This window comes from Gadus chalcogrammus, chromosome 18 (assembly GCF_026213295.1).
Source record: "Gadus chalcogrammus isolate NIFS_2021 chromosome 18, NIFS_Gcha_1.0, whole genome shotgun sequence".
NCBI classification, from domain to species: Eukaryota; Metazoa; Chordata; class Actinopteri; order Gadiformes; family Gadidae; genus Gadus; species Gadus chalcogrammus.
In genome coordinates this window covers 9,811,991-9,829,525 of record NC_079429.1, presented here as the reverse complement: position 1 = coordinate 9,829,525, position 17,535 = coordinate 9,811,991, and the positions used below count along the sequence as shown (strand labels likewise).

Genomic DNA, 17,535 nt, shown 5'->3' with positions numbered 1-17,535 from the left:
GCCTCAGCAATATGTCCCTTAATGTGTGAAAGCATATAACCAGCCATACATGCGGACTGTAGAGACACACACACACACACACACACACACACACACACACACGAGCGTCGGGGTGGATCCAGGTCTCACTCTGTCCCCTGTCTGACCCCTGACTGTCCCCTGTCTGACCTCCAAGGCACGGCAGGACCGGACTCCAACACGGTTTACGTGGACACGCCCTCCGGCGTGACAGGTAGTGCCCCTCGCCTCCATGGAGAACTCTGTGGTGATCATCGACTTTCAGAACAAATACTGTATAGCAGCAGAATAATGTATTACAACATAAATCCATACAGTTTATATCCTAACTCGGTGGCTTTCAAAACATATCAGGATTCATGTTTCTGTTTCCTTATGTTTAGCATTGATATCAGCAGTCCGTTATGATATGGAATGGGTGAGGAGTGTTTTAGTTCTGATTGGACGCATGACCTGCAGGGTCCGTCTGGTGGAGAGGGGGTCACCTCACAGCCTTCCACTGATGGAGTCTGGGAAGGTACATGCGTGGTCACACCACCTCATACACACACCTTTTCATACCAGGAAATGTCATTTAACAACCAACTCTATTAAACGGCGGCTCCACTAACTGGTGCCCCCCTCCCTGGGGTCCTCAGATCCTGCCTGGCGTTAAGGTGATCGTGGCCAACACAGAGACCAAGGGGCTCCTCGGGGACTCTGAGGTCAGTCCAGCCTCACATACTTTGATTTCTCTGCTAAAAATGACAAAACTACAGGTGCATCACAATCAATTAGAATATTGTGGAAAAGTTAAATAATTTCAATAATTCCATTTAAAAAGTGAATCTCATGTATTATATTGATTCATTCCACCAACAATGAAATATTTCAAGCCTATTTGTACTAATCTTTGATTATGGCTTACAGCTCAAGTAACACCCAAATTCAGTATCTCAAAAAAATTGAATATTACATAAGACATAAAAAAAACAGATATGAAAGTAGGTTATTTTATATGCACTCAGTACTTGGTTGAGGCTCCTTTTGCATGAATTACTGCATCAGTGGCATGGAGTCGATCAGCCTTTGGCCCTGCTGAGTTGCTATGGAAGCCCAGATTGCTTCGATAGCGGCCTTCAGCTCGTCTGCATTGTTGGGTCTCGTGTATCATCTTCCTCTTGACAATACCCCATACATTTTCTGTGGGGTTCAAAACAGGCAAGTTTGCTGGCCAATCAAGCACAGTAATCCTATGGACAATAAACCAGGAATTGGTACTTTGTGCAGTGTGGGCAGGTGCCAAGATGCCAATTCCATTCAACTTTCTATTAATATGCTTGGATGCATAACCTCCTTGTGGAGGCTGTCAATGTCTTCTGCACAACTTTCAAGTCAGCAGTCTTCCCCATGATTGTGAAGCCTACTGAACCTTTGTTGGTATTTTGAGGTAATTAGCTGATTAGTGTGACACCTTGAGTCTACAATATTGACCTTTAAAACAATATTCTAATATCCTGAAATATTGAGCTGTAAGCCATAAACATCAAGATTAATACAAATAAAGGCTTGAAATATTTGACGTTGGGTGTAATGAATCTATATAATATATGACTTTCAATTTTAAAGTTGAATTATTGAAATGAAGTACATTCTCCACAACATTCAAATTTATTGAGATGCACCTGTATGTGATTTACTGTCGTTAAAGTATAACTAAGCGGTACTATGTTAAATGAGAAGGGCCCAGGTCATCTGAGATAAGGGTCTGTCCCTGAGTAAGCCCTGAAGCAGCCTGGGTGTGTGTTTGTTTAGTTGGACAGATTTGGGTGAGCAGCCCCCACAATGCGACGGGGTACTACACCGTGTACGGACAGGAGGCGCTGCACACGGACCACTTCATCACCAGACTCTGCTTTGGAGACACGGTCACCAACTGGGCCAGGACGGGCTACCTGGGCTTCCTGCGGCACACGGAGCTGACCGATGCCAGTGGAGGTGTGTGGTCCACTCTGAATACTAGCGCTGTAGAGAGGCTGATGAGGGGCTTCAGAAGGAGGTGTGTGGTCCACTCTGTACACTAATAATAATAATGATTTGAATTTATAGAGCGCTTTTCTAGACACTCAAAGACGCTTTACAGTGAAGGGGGGGACCTCACCAACACCACCAGTAGCACCCACTTGGGTGATGCACGGAAGCCGATCTGCGCCGTGAGGAGCGCCCACGCTCTGGAACGCTCCCAGGGAGGGAGATCCACATCAGGGGGGTGTGGTAGTAGCTTGTAGGAACTGGTTTACTATCAGTAGATGGGTGGAGGGGTAAATATGCCTTTTGGCAAGATGAGTTTATTCATAATGTATGTATCCATCTCCCCAGCGCGGTGTTCACCTGCACCAACCTGCTTGTGGTGTTGGGGGAGCTGGAGGGCTCTGAGCAGGAGGCCCTGGACCTGGTGGCCCTGGTCACCAACGTGGTGCTGAAGGAGCACTACCTGATCGTGGGCGTGGTGGTGATGGGCTCCGGCGTCATCCCCATCAGCTCCCGCGGGGAGAAGACGTGCATGCACCTCCGGAACGGCTTCCTGGCCGACCAGCTGGACCCCATTGACGTGGCCTACAACATGTGAGGCGTGGGGCAGTGCGGCGCCACCGGTAGAGACCTGTGCTCCTTCGTGAAGTCCAGCGTTGCAGGAGGACGAGGTTAGGAGGGCTGCGGGTCGTCAGACCCTGCTCCATATTATTACCTATAGTCCCATGATTTTATCAAATAAAATGCAATAGAACCAATTTGGAAGTTGTAGAATCACAGCAATGCATTCATTGCCATAATCCATTATATAAGGATTTATTGTGGCAACCCGGCTTGGTGAGTGATCCACCTCCTTCCAATAAGCACACCAACTGGAGCTTGCTTAAAGCCAAAATGGCACTTTTATTCATTCATAAATGATATATCTAACAAAGCAAACCAAAAAACTCAGCTTTGGAGGAATCAACAGTCTTTTTCCTCCGGGTGGAATCCCATCACCCACGAGACTGGTCTCTCCGCACACGCGAACCAGGAGAGCCCTGAATGAGTGTGGAAGCATGCTTTTTAAAGCATGCTTCCCACCTGCTCCTCAGGTGCTCCGCATTTCAATGATTGGCACCGATGTTCTTACTGGCGCCATCTGTCGGAAATCTGTGGAACACCGCCTCCACAACCTGCCCCCTTGGCCTCCAGGGGCGCTGTGCCAGAGATGGGTTGCCACAGTATAAAGATGATATATATTTATATATAAGAATCATTGTGTACAACACTGTTATTTCTTCTTCTTGTTAACCTCGTCCCACTTGGTTTGTCACGGATATGTTGTGGATGTCTCAACCGTCATCAGTCATTCTGGATGTTGCCAACAAAGTTTGATTTTGTTCTGTTATTTGTTCTGTTATGTTAATATGTAATATGTAAGATAACTTTTATTTTATATTTGAAATCCACCTTGAAGATAGGCTTCAGGCCTGCTGTAAGTATGAACATGAATTGTCTGGGTTCATAACAAAGACTGGATCTAGTGAACCATGAACTGCCTGCTCACCTGAACTGCAGACTTGGTTGGAGTGTTTTTCTAGTGAATGACCTTTGGGCTGCTTCCTGTTGCTTCAGTCAAATAAAGAAGAGCCCACGCAGACTCTGGAATGCTTCTGCTCCTCGAGGACTTACTCCTCATTGAGAAGAGGCAATTGTCTGGTGTGTGGTTGGTTATCATTATTTTCATACCATAATTTCTTCTTAAAAGAAAACTTTACTTATACAAGTTTAAATGTTTTTTTTGTTTCATTTGTGTGTATTGACTTGGTATTGCTAGGAACCTGAGCCTCAAGATGTTAGATAATTCCTCTTTTTGAAACATATGAATATTCATCATTTCTAGTATTTCTATTCCAATGAGCTGTTGAAGAAAGAGTGCTCAAATACACAATGTGATGGGAATCCTTTGTTTATTTCCCTTTATTATTCATAGTAACATTTATAGAAAGACGAATTGGAATGTTTCACTAGAGTGCATATCGAGGACGATTTAAAAGGTAATGCACCCATTACAATGTGTATACAGAGCACTTCATTTATCCTCAAAGGATTTAATAAAAACAAAAGATGCATCAAACATAACAATGTTGACATTAACGGTAAAATAAAAGAGGAGTATATGGAAACAAAAACTGCAAAACAGTAAATTATTTCACTCGTCATTAAGGAATCATTAAGTTTGTTCGACAGGTTTGTTCAATAAAGAGTGAAAAGTTTGTTCACATAACCATAACACAACATACAATGATGCATAGAACTATAAAATTATCCTAATTAAATGATACCTATATATATAAAAAAGATCTAAAATATAAAAAAGATATCTGATCCTACTCTCTGGATTTTTTTCCACCTTTTGTTTATGGAATTTTAAGATAAAATTATTTTAAAAAGTAAGATAAAACAGCATTTAATCACAAATTCTTAATGAACATAAGCCTCTATCATGCAGAGAAGCTCTGAAGCCATATCCACAGCTGGCCGCTCGTCGCATTCCTTGAACTGTTCGTGAGGAATGTTAAGGGAAGCATAGTCAGGGTATTGAGTTTTCTTTGCATCCACTCCAAGCAACTTTACACTGTTCACTATTTGAGTGAGCTCCCTTAATCGAGGATCGAAGCAAGCAACTCGTGCCGCCATGATGGAGATGGTGCAGTTAGCAGAACGTTTCCCATTTCTTTTGTACTCTGCAGCGATGAGAGCCTTTTCCATGATTTGGTGAACCTTGAACAAACACCATTCTGTGCTCCCGCTGGCAATGTCATTCTCAGCTGCCGCTAAATCACAGCGTGCCTGCCGCAGCCAACGCTGGGCCTCTGCTCGATCTGGCGTTGGGACGTTTTCTTGATGTGTCCAGAAGTTGTAACTATAGGAGGGATACTGTTTATGAAATCGCTCCCGGCCCTTCCTGTGCCGCCTGGCCTCCTGGTTCCAATTTTCAAAGAAATCCCTGAAGTTTCCGCTCCATTTAGGCTTTGAGGATTCTGAAGTTTTACCGTTTGTCAGTTCATCAATTCTGTTCTTCAGGTATTTAAATGCCTCAGTGGAAATATCAATGCACTCTTGGTTTTTGTCAGGGTGCCATCTGAGGTACAGTCTTTTTATGGCTGTATGTTTCTCCTCCTTGGAAAGGGTCCAGATTTCTTCCAAACAATTGTCAATTTCCCTTTTGGCTTCATCTAAAGATGCTGGCAACGTCCTGCCAGGTGAGGATGTTTCCTCAGAGAACTCCTCTTTTCCATTCCACTCTGATCCTTCATGTAGCTCCAGTTCCATGCAGGATGCTCCTGATTTAATGCTCATCTTTTTCAATTTGGGCTTCTTTTCTCGTATGAACTGATAGAGCTCAAGCGAACTCACTTCGATGAGCTCGTTGATGTTGGTTTGGATTTTATACCGGCGTGATAGTTGTCCAGTGGCTCCAGGCATTTTCTTGACAATAACTGCATAAATGTTCAATTCATTGCTCAAATAGCCTACATATTCGCCTTCTTCAAAGTTATTGAGCATGTTCATATCAAGGCAGTCAAGCCATTCATCTGGGATAACACTCCCAGGTTCTGCTGGGTAGAGAGCAGAGTTGTCCGCTTCTGCGCTGTCATGAATTCCGTGCTTTGCAAGCTTTTGCTGGACCTCCGGCAGGCTGTCACACATCAAAAGAAGCCCAAGGACAGGTAGATGATTGGAGGCAAGTTTGTTCCCTAATAGAGCGTTTATCTCTTTGGACATGGTCAAGTTTATTTCAATCATCAATTTTGGAGCCCTGTCATCGTTGTGTTTCAAATAAAAGGTACATTCTTGTTGTCCTTTTTTGACGTAGACGTCAGCCTCCGCCACTGTATCATTGAGTGGCTGTTGATCCAAACAAAGCTCTGTTTCAAGGCTCCTGCAGCAGATGATTTGAATACTGCCAAACGTCTGGTCACACATGTCGCCAGCCTCTTCTTTTGTGATTTCGCCTTTTGACTGTTCTCTCAGGAGACAGATAAGTCCATGTCGGAAGGCTCTCGATGACAGATGTTTCTCAAACCATATACGGAATTCACAGCTATTTCCGTCCTGACAAATGTGCATGTTTGATTTTCCCAAACGCTCCTCGGTACACTGAGAGAGCATTTTGGGCTGAAGATTTTCTGGCAACATTTGTACCAGTTGACGATGCTCATACATATCGTCCCCCAAATGGCATATGCTAAGGCTCTCAAGTAGCGGCAGCTTATTTGCCAATGCTTTCTCCAACCTGCTTGCCTGAAATACTGTGTCATTAAAGTAGAGTTTATCTGAGGGGTAAAGTTTGCCATCTTTTGACGGGAGGTACAACATCTCCGAAAATATGAGGGGGGATCCCTTTTCCTGTCTCTTAAGTAGGAGGAATATCTGCTCAACAGCCCGCCTGATGGTTTTCTTTTGATTTGAGTTTAGTGTTTCTTTTTCACAGGAATCATGGAAAACCGCTGTGAGAGCGTGACAATACTGCTCTACTGTTGGTTCCTGAGTCACACCAATTCTCTTAAAGAACTCTGCATACATTGCATCCTTTGGCTGGATTTTGTACAAGTAGGGCCTGAAGTCCAAGTGGTTGGGCAGTCCAAGGGAAGTCTCTTCAGCATTTACAAGTTGTGTGTCATTTTCAACTAACACAACAGGCAGGCCAGTAAATCTATTAACTGGAAATGAGGTGTTTTGTAAGTAGGCATATGAATGCCTGAAAACAACAGCCCTGATTTTGTTAAGATCATCAGACTGACAAGGTAACTGGCAGATGTTCACCATGTTTGTGGTGACAGACAGCATGGGTGGTTCTTCAAAGGCTCCAGATATTTTTATAATTTCTTTGATGTCATTTGGCTTGAGAGCTATGATTGGCATTGAAGTCCAAATCAAATGCTGATGATGATGTCCAATCAATGACCCCCTGAGAGCTAAAGTTCTCCCAACCACAGCTGGACTTTGAAAGGTGCACAGATCTTTTCTTATTTGCACTGGTAAAATAAATTTGATGTCAGCCAAGGACTTGATCAATTCTTTGTCAATTTCTTGTGCCTTGTTATTTCCTGCCTTTTTCATTGCAGTACTCAGCAGTTCAGTTGCTTTTAGTTGTAAGTCTTCCAGTTCACAGTTCCCTTTAGACTCAGATTCGATTTGGTATGCAAAAGCAATTATTTCATCGTTTGATACAGAATGCTTCATTCCCAGTTTCTTAACCAATTCTCTTGCTTGTATTGTCATGGATGTGTTACAAATTGCCTTCCAAAATCTTGGAGGCACAAATTTCCCTTGAGGCAACATTATGGTGTACAACCCCACATGGTCATCAAAGTAGAATGATGCCATCTCTAAATTTCCTTCGACACTGCGGATCAGCTTCACTCCCTTCATTGAGGAGATGATGTTTGCTTCATGTTTAGGATACTCTGAATCGATTTGCAGTGACAACAACATTTTGATGGAGCGAAGAATCTGTTCCTCTGTGAGTGCATGCATGACAGGCAGGACGAACATAACAAAATACTGAAGATCAGAAAGGATAGGGATCTGGAATACTTCAGAGAGTTGCTCATTTTCTGAACTTTGTTTAAGAAAAGTGCTGCTGCTCTCTTTCAGATTGAACAAGTCTCGAAAGTTTGACATGCCGTTGACAATGAATACCTGTCCAGGTCCATCAATCCTGACTCGCTTTCCATCTGGTGTTTCAAATATTGGCAAAGATTTGACTTTTCTCTGATACTGACTCCTGTCCATTGATTTCAATAATCCACACTGTAGAAACCTCTGTAGCTCATTTAGCTCGTAATTAGAAAGGTTGCAAAACTCGGAAGGATTTAGTTTTAAAACAAAGTCCAACACAGCACTTTTATCACTTGTATTCAAAAATTCAGAGTGAGGCACTGTCAGTACCTGTGATTCAGGACTTAAGAATAGTGAAATGTCAAGCCTCATGCATCCAAGGTTAAACAGAATGCTTTGTATGCCCTCATTCGACTTAAATTGAATCACACTTGGCATGCTCATCATTGTTTGCAAGAAGTGTTTGTTATTTGACCTTTGGCACACAACAGGCAGCATTTGACAGCCATCAAAAAGCTCCCGAACTATACTTAATGTCATACTTTGCTTGCCGTGTTCACGTTGGGATAATTGACTTGCGAAAAACTTCCAAGCACTTATCAACCACTCCTCTATTGCTGCATTTGGTACATGGAAACCAAAAAGTGGATCAACCTCACAGTCTTTGAGGAGACTGGGAAGTATAGCTTTCAGATACTTCTCTGCATGAGGAATTGTTAACTTTTTAACATATTTGGGTTGTAGAACTTCAATGTGCATTTCAATTGTCCGATAATCAACAAAATCCTTCTCATATCCGCAAAACAGAGAATGATATCTGGTGAATAGTTTAGGATCGCTGGGATCAAACACCCTCAAAACGTGGTCATTTGTTAGAAGAAGAGGGAGTCCACTAATTGAACAAGGTTTGTTCTTCTCAACATTCAAGCCCTTGTCTTTCAAGCAGAAACTCAACAGTTTGGCGCATGTTTTTCTATCTTGAATTAGTGTTTGTTTGATTGGCAATGGTAAACCCTTCGTGGTTTTGGTAGGATCATTGAGTGGCTTTTCTCGAAGAAAATCGTTCACAGTTGAAGGGCTTACAGACCTAACTTTCACCCCAGCAGCTTTGAAACTTTCCCAAATGTTTGCCATATCGGTAGAAAAAGGAACCAATTTCATTCCAAGCCTCTCCAACATGGGGTTGATGGATGGTGTCTCTTCCTCTAGTGACAAATGTGGTGAATCAGTTTGCTCTGCCTCTTTGACATTACACCATTCAAAAGAGTACTCCCTAAATGACACATATGAGGGGTTTCGAACTGTTCCCTTCGACACTGGAATGACATCAAAAGCCTTGTTGCAAATTGATCTGTAAACTTCATGGATCATTTCTTGCCAGTCCGGAGCAATACCTTCTGATACAGATGGGAAAAAACGTAGATAATCATGGAGAAAATTACTGTCTCCAGGTGTGGAACGGATGATACTCTTTGGAATGTTACGACAGATGTTATAAAGCAGGTCTGCGTACAGGGGAGCTATGACATCGATTTTCAAAAGTAAATTCCAATCTACTTTCAAACTTTTTCCATCCTCTTTCCATAGGTCCCTCCTGGATGAGTCTACTTCAAAGTTCCCATTCACATGGACTGGAAGGCCAGTTTGAACAGGTAGAGGAAGGGTACAAAAGGTTCCACCTTTGAAATTCTCCTTTATGTAAGGCTTGCAGTCCACACATGCAGCAACTGATGCTTGAGGCAGCTTGTCGAACCGTCTACCAGTGTCACCTTTAAATGATCCAAACTGATCAGCAATTACCCATTCACTTTTGCTCTTGGAGGACGTTGAAATCTGTATTCTGTAAATGGCCTGGTATGGTGTTACTGAACCATCCGATTTCAAGGCATTTTTTAGTTTCATTTGAAATTGAGTTTTTTCCCTGAAGCTTTTGTCTTTTCTTTCCTTTCTTTCTTCCTTTTCATATTTTTCAACTTTGAAGACATTTTCTAGTTTTCCAGAGTCTTCAATTTTATGGAGTTGTATTTTCTGGATATTTTTTGAGAAGAGAATCAACCCCTCTGGGTCATCAAGAAGGGCAGAGAACAAACCTTCAATGTCTTGGTCAGTGATACCCTGGGCGGAGATTTTAGAGTTGTTTGCCATTGTACCAATTCGCAGCGGTAATCTGAACATTGTTCCCTCTTCAAGAGAAAATTCCTTGGGCAGAAATGACTCGTAGACATCAAGGTATGTCTCCTTAAAAGCTGAATCAAGGTTGTACCCACACCCAGATGTTTTCCCTGATGGGCTTTCAATGTATGTTTGATTTGGATCAGAAATGCAGAGTATTTTATCTCCAGTTAAGATAGATGGGCAATCCGTTATGTTATACACAGAGTTGAATCCAATTCCATATTTTCCTGTTTTGCCTGGAGTGTTGTGTTTGCCACCTTCTCCCAGCTGCTGGATGCCTTTCAGATCTGCATCAGAGAACACCTTGTTGTTGTAGACACACAATGCAGGGCCCTGCAGATTGTTCCACTTCTTTCCAAAGGTTTTTTCTGTTCCGTGGTGTCTTTTGTCCCAGACCAGTTGGATTTCTGTGGCTTCTGCATCATCAGCATTTTGAATTAGCTCTTTCAGAATATCTTTCTTGGATGGATAGGCCGCAATAATGTTTTTAATTCTCACTGTCAGTTCCTCTCGCTGCTCAAACTCAAAGTCAAATGGTGACATGTTTGCAACTACGGAATTTTCCAGAGTTTGATGTTTGGTTGTCTTGATTCCAAAATGGCGTGCCATCACTCGAGTAATATCCTCATGGCAAAGTGTCACTCCTAAATTGAGCGGCATCCAGGGACTGTCATTGAAGGATAACTCTGCTGCAGGTTGCAGAACCCCATGCTCATTGGGGATGAGACAGTCTTTTATTTTTTCTTTCTTCTCATGCAAACCCCTCAATACTGTGAGGCAGATATTGAGATTGGACTTGGAAAGGGGCTTCTGTCCATGTGAGGCATGTAATTCCTCGATAACCGTGAGATACTGACTTTTTGTGAATTTCTTTTGAACGCCAACAGTCTCCCATAGGCTCTTGAAACATGCAAAGACCGATGGAAGTACATGAAGGTATGGCTTTGCCTCAAAGTCCTCTTGTTCTGCCACATATTGTGCATGTACAAACTTGCAGCCAACAAGAATGAACGGAAATGAATGTGCCCTTTCTGAAATTAGTGGGGTATCTCCATACTGCTCGAGCCACTGATTGAGAAATGTATAGCATTTATTGGCTATCTCGTGAAGCCTTGTTTCGTTGGAGCTCTGTTTTTTTAAACTAGTGCTTTCCAGCTGTTGCAGCACTGTCTCAAGTGGTGGACTCTGACGAACTTTCAAAACGTTTAAGACTGTATAAACTTCGTATGTTTCCAAGTTGGTGTGATCAAGCACATGCTCTGTCATGTTCACAAGGTGGCGGTATTTCTCATTAAAAACATCAATGGGCTTCTGAAGTGTGACCCTTTCCGACTCTGGAGAAAAGGCTGGAAGAAAGGCAGTGTTCCTGATTGATTCCCAGTAGAGCGAGTCCTTGTCATGCAGATTAACACACAACTGTTCCATAACACATTTCAATTGTACGCATGCTTTGTTTTGGTCTTTATTCCACACATAATTTATGCTGCCAACTTTGTGTGCAATTTCTTCCAATGGGATATGGTCACTCAACATTCCAAGTTCCAACAAGCGTTGCACTCTTCTAGGGGCACTAAAGTCATTTTCGGTCCCCTCAAGCAAGCGACCTTCTGTCTGTTGAAAAAGACAGGCCACTTTTCCAGTAGGATTAACGACTTTCTTGATGCATTGAAGTTGTCCACCCTTTGTAGGAATGCATGGATGGAGCATCAGTAGATCATCAATTTCAGTCAAGTCGAGGTCAATGGCATGCAGCACAAGAGCATTCCTACTTTCAGCATCCATGGTAGCCAGATTCCTAAACACAGCTTCTTCATAAAATCTCTCCCAGTTCCATGTTCTGCTCTCTATATCTTTTTGTAAGCCAGCCTTTTTGAAGCTGTTTCTCAGCCAAATTGGAAGAGGAACCACATGGTTGGGCTGTTTCACATGGCTTTGCGCTACTCTCATTGCAAGTCCACCAATTTCCTCGTTCTCTTCAATGCTTTCATGTAAAAAGATAGCCTTGTTGAAGCAACACCAGTGCTCGCCATCACTGAAGATCTCTGGTGCATTTTGATGGACAACAGCAGAGTAAAAAGCATCCACCAACGGTTGAAATGGTTTTGTCACTTTTTCCCGATCAGGCCAATAGATGAAGTAACAGTAGCCTTCCAAGTCTTTTTCTTCAGACATGTTCTTCAATACAGAGAGCACAGTGATATATGCTGATTTTGCAGGGTCCTGAAGGAGAGCCTTGTTCCACTCATTTTTCACTCCCCTTGCCCATAGAGCCTTCCGATTCGAAGTCACTGCAAATGGCCCATTCAGATTCACTGGAAGACCTGTTTGAATGGAGAGAGGAAGGAAGCAAAAGGCTTGACCAATTAGTTCTGTTTTTGATGGCCTCCATTTCTCTGAATTGGGATTTTTGTCGAGAGGCACAGCAATTCCGCTAACAGGCAGAGTGAACTTGGCTTCCTTGTTTTTGTCATGAATCATTTTGAGGCACTCTTGTGTTCCAAAGCAATTGTATAAGAGCCAGAAATGGACTGATCCACTTTCTTGTTGTTCAATTTGGACAATTTGTGCTGTGTTACAGTCAATTAATTCGTAGCATTTTTTATTTTCACTGACCAGCCTTTCAACTCCTTCAATTTGGTCTGGTATCTTAATGCTACTCACAATGGACTTTGAGACATAAGATTGAGTCTGTATATGGTCATCTTGTGGAGGAGTTGAGGCATTTTCTGTGATATTTTGTAGAGAAACTGTATTTACATTTTTTAGAAAGAGCAGGTAAATTTGTGAATTGCTCATGAAATTATTTTGCAAACCAACAATATTGACCCTGTCATACACTTTAGTGCTTATTTCTGACTTGAAAGCCTCTTCTTGTGTTCGGAAGGGTAGTTTGATGAGAGTACCTTTGTAGGGTTTATCAGTGCTGAGCCTGCTAAAATGACAATCAAAGATGTTTTCATACGATTTGAACTGCCCTGGAAACCACTTGAAGAGATCATGGTGGGTTAGGTCCAGCTTAATTCCAGGATTCGTTTTTTCCTTTATGTGCTTCTTCAGGTGGGTTACATTTGGATCCAGCATGAGGAGATGACTGCCACTAAGGATGGAGGGACAGTCCGTCACATGATAAACTGTATTGAATCCGAGGCCAAACTTTCCAATTTTATCAACCATGTTTTCTTTTGAGGCGGATCCTACTCTGATTATATTGGTCCAATCAGCCTCCGTGAATTGCTCATCATTATACGACCAAAGACAGGGTCCCTGACAAGCAGTCATTCCAGGGTCAAAAAGACTTTCTGGCGGTTCTTTGTGCACTCTGAAATCGACCATGAACCTACATGCCTTTGCTCTAGCATCCTCAGCATTTTGAATCAGCTCTTTAAAGATATCATGTTCCTCGTCATATTCATTCAGAATGTTTTTAATGCGCATTGTTATCGGTTCCGACTGTCCACACTGTTGTATTCCTAACATCTCAGGGCTAAGTATCCGTGTGCTGAGCAGTGGGATCTTCAGCCACTCAGCAGTGGCTCTTGGTATCTCTGCATGAATGACATAGAATTCTTCCTGATGATTATTGAGTGCCTCCAAACCATCTCTGCTGATGTCACAGAAGACTGTTGTTGACAGTGGCTTTAAGGTAAAATGTTCATCATCGGTAATGACTGGAACAGGGATGTCTTCTTCAACAACTCTTTTCTCTCTCCCCATCCAGTTGAGTATTTCAATCGCCATTTTCAGTTCACCAGGACTCCCAACTGGTATCTGCCTTTCTTCAATGGAGCCTTTGATCTGATTAAGAATTCCAACTATTTCTTCCATTGAAAGGCACTTCCTTAATCCAAAATGGATGAGCAACTTCTGGTATGGAAGAAATTCTTTTGGAATTTTCCCAATGTACGAACTTAGATCTAGATTTTGAGGGTACTGAAGAACTAGATCCACAGGAGAAACAAACTTGTTGTGTGCCCACAGCCACTTTGTGTCCTTGGTCACAATTTCTGCAAACTCATGAATGTGACCTTGCATGTACGTGTAAGTACTATGCAGCTTCCTGTTGAAATCCACATCTGTATCTGGATCGATTAGTGTATGTGCAATTGATGATATCACTGACATGTTTTCCAACACTTTGAGCGGTGGGGGCAAGTGTTCGATGCCAAGTTTATTGCGTACCACCTCACTAAGCTCTTTTTTCAGGGGCATTACATGCCCAACAATGTCCTCATACTTTGAATGTCCTATTTCATGTGGACAGAAGAAGCAAAGTCTCTCCTTGTTTTGTTGTCCTGGTTTAACACATGGCACCCATTTCATCATCAACAGGCTTCTGAGCTGTGGTTTAGAGAATTTGGACAACACATCATTTGTATTGAGCAGGCTAAGAATGACCTCAGCCCTTTTGACAGCCTTCTTGTAAAAGTTAAGTTGCAAATTCTCAATCTGTTTGACAGCATCCAACAAATGCAAAGTAGTGAGATCTGCTTCCTTGTTTAGCAATCCAAGTTCTGTTAAACTCTGAAGCATTTGTGCTGTTTGTGTGTACATGGCTGGTGGGAAGAAGTTCAAAGGAAAAAGATCCTTGAAGGTTTCAATTCTGGGATCAAATAATTGTGATGCCTTTTTCCAGCCTTCATTGAGTTGAATGAAGTTCAGCTCCTTACATTTGGCTTTTAAAGCTTTATTTTGAGAGAACAGGTTACCACCATGTTCTAAAATCCATGTCATTGTTTTCTCTGTAGCATCCTTTCCGAAAGCATCACACTGAACACAATCAATCAGTAGACTAGCTGCTTGAGGTGTATCAAGGATATCAATGTTGAGTTGTTGTAGGAGTCTGCGGTCGGCCTCAGTGACACACTGTATGACATTGTCAGGCATAAGGAGTTCTGTTGGGATCGTTAACCAGGAATCCAAAATTACAGCCTGCTTTGATTGAGAATCAACACATGATCCCTTCATGGTCTGGAACAAAGGTAACTCTGAGAGAACATCTTGCTCTCTGGCTGAGAGAGAATCCAGGCAACATAGATAATTCTTAAGTCCCTCTCTGTCATCACGAGAAACTGCCTGAATTACTTTGATGAGATGATCAGAATCTGTGTTCACGATGACCTGAAGGACACTCCGTGGAGAAGGGGGCAGCACATAAGAGCCTATGTCTTCATGTTTAAGCCACTCAGCTCCTCTCACAACAGTGCCGCCAACTTTTCTCACCAATTCAGCAATCTGCTGTGGCAAGCTATCCTGTTTGCTTCTCTGAAAAATTAGGGTTGTATTCTGTTGTATTCTTGCGAGTAACATGGGCTGCGTGGGCTCCAATTGGGACTCAATGGATATTAAAGGCATGCCAGTGAAATCAATTAACTCTCTGAAATGAGTGTTAAGGAATTTCCAGAACTCTTGAAGCCATCCGGCTGGTGGATGCCGGCAGCTTCCAATTTCCCAGGTGACATGCTCCATTCCCTGTTTCCAATCCGTAGGCAAATACCTCTTTGCCAGTTCAGTGACCTTGTCTGCGTCAATGTTGATGACGTTGAATATATCTGGAAAATAGACCATTGGAAAACAGCATTAAATGCATGCAAATTGGATGTTAATGTAATTACATGATACAAAAAAACAACATGCCTACCTCTTGTGGCAAGCGTTTTCAGATGTGTTTGGCAGGTGGTGCTCAGGTCCTGAGGGATGAACAAGTGTTTGCAACCAGGCAGCAGGGACCTGTCGAGGAATGAGTTGACTTTCATGTTAACTATCTAAGAGTATAGATGACAGCTACCAACAGCACACTAGCCCTTTCCACACATAGATGACGTAACATTAACGGATAAGGATTTCCGCTAAATGATAGCAGTGTCTGCGTTCGCGTAAGACACACCTCTCTTTTTAGCGGAATGCTATCATTCAAACAGCACTGACAATGCAGTTATAAACCTCTGTTGTCATTTCCCGGAAATTAATTTTTACCATCACTGAATCACTGCAATTTGAAAATAATATATGTCCAATTTAATGCTCGGCTGCCGTTAATTACCAGCATGTGGCTGCAAGTGTGAAAGGGGTTAATGATTTAATTGAAGTTATTAATATGCTCTAAATAAACACTGGTGGAAGAATGCTGTTAAAATGGTTTATATATGTGCTATTTCAAAAAATAATCAAACCATACTCATTACAGACACAGGGGAAGGTTATAGATTGGTTATCAAGCAAAGCGGCTATTTTACCTTGGAAAGTCTTGGCTATCGATGAAAGCAACGTCTTCCGCCTTGTTCGTAAAGGATCTGAAAGTGCCATCACTGAGAGGAAGCAGTGGAAGGCCTTGGAGTTCTTCGTAAGTTCCATCGCTTAAAACATATTCTAAAAGAGATACCTTCTCCTCTTTTGTTACATTCTGCAAATCTGTTTTGTGGAGAATGGTCCGGAGAAAGGTTGGAGTGACTCGTTTCAGGGATTCAGGATGTGGGTATGCCATCTCAATCGCTCTTTCCACCCTTTCTGGGATTTTCACAAGGTTATCTCCACAGGAAATCAAAATGTTTTGAATGGCAGCTGATACTTTAGGGCATGTTGAAGAATCGCAGGGCAGCACAGCTTCTAAAGGGCAGACAAATATTCTTTCATCTGCAGCAAGAGAGAGCACAGCAATATTCTCCCTAAATAAGCATTGTAAAACATTCTTGGCAACTGAATGCCATTTTTCTTTATGCTCAAGTTGTGTAAAGTCAGGCCAAATATCATACACAGAGGAGAGAGGGAGCTCAGAGTTTTTGGATAATTCAATGGCATCTTTAAGGATCACGAGATATGCTTGTGGAAGCACCTCTTTGACCAGCAATTCATTCCACATGGCACACTCGTCTTGTTTCTGATCTTCTTCTTGCCACTTGATTTCTCTTCGGTTGTTTGTGAGGCCAAAGGATGCGTTGACATAAAGTGGAAGTCCAGTCTTGTGTGATTCATTGTTAGGAAGTGGGAGAAAGCAACTCAATCTACTGTTCCCACTGTCATTATTCTGACCACATGGAAACGCCAAGTCAACTTGTGGTAGAAAACACAGCTTCTCTGCCAGTGAATCCACTTTCTGCACATTGCCCTCTTTCAGACAACAAGTAGTCAAGAGCCAATTTTTGGTTTCTTCTCGATCTTCTGATGTGACAGTTATGTCTTTAAAGTTTGTTGAGCTCTTGATGATTGATCCATCCCTTGACTCCAAAACTGCTCCTTCAGAACATGAGCTAGTCACTTCAAGCATAACACTGACAGAGCTGTCTGTCATGACGTGAATTAAAGACACGGATTGCACATTTTTTAAAAACAATAGACATAACTCTGCATCTGCAATGAAGCTGACAAAAAGCTCGGCAACTTTGTCTGAATTATACAAATTATCTGAGATTTTAGATATCTCTTTGCGCAAAGGAAATCTGAAAAGTGTCCCATCAAATTGCTGGTCTTCGAGGACCTCCGTCCACTGTTTTTGGACTAGATGTTCGACAATATTTTGAAATGGCCTGAATTGATCCTCGAAAGTCTTCAAAGATTCCTGGTCTTTATTATCGGCTAAAGACCACTGATAACCCCCATGTCCTTGTCCAAAAAGTTTTTCATGGGGATCTAGCACGGCCAGATGGTCTGAGCTTAAGATCCATGGCACATCTGAGAATGAAATTAAATTATATAGTTTAGATAGAAATAGAATATACTGTAGAATGC

General features: G+C 42.2%; 1 protein-coding gene across 5 annotated transcripts in view; it reads right to left on the bottom strand.

Moving 5' to 3' along the window:
• Positions 1 to 873: 873 nt before the first annotated feature.
• Positions 874 to 17,535, bottom strand: part of LOC130371008 (sacsin-like) — a 30,636-nt gene continuing 13,974 nt past the window's right edge. For 2 of the 5 annotated variants that reach the window (XM_056576602.1, XM_056576599.1), the window contains exons 7-9: positions 16,047 to 17,478; positions 15,452 to 15,540; positions 874 to 15,362 (exon numbers count right to left, since the gene is read on the bottom strand). In XM_056576602.1, the coding sequence (XP_056432577.1) occupies positions 4,495 to 15,362; positions 15,452 to 15,540; positions 16,047 to 17,478 (12,389 nt within the window). In that variant the 3' untranslated portion in view covers positions 874 to 4,494. Of the gene's footprint in view, positions 15,363 to 15,451; positions 15,541 to 15,580; positions 17,479 to 17,535 lie in introns of those variants that run through there. The other 3 variants (XM_056576601.1, XM_056576600.1, XM_056576603.1) reach the window with 2 other exon arrangements.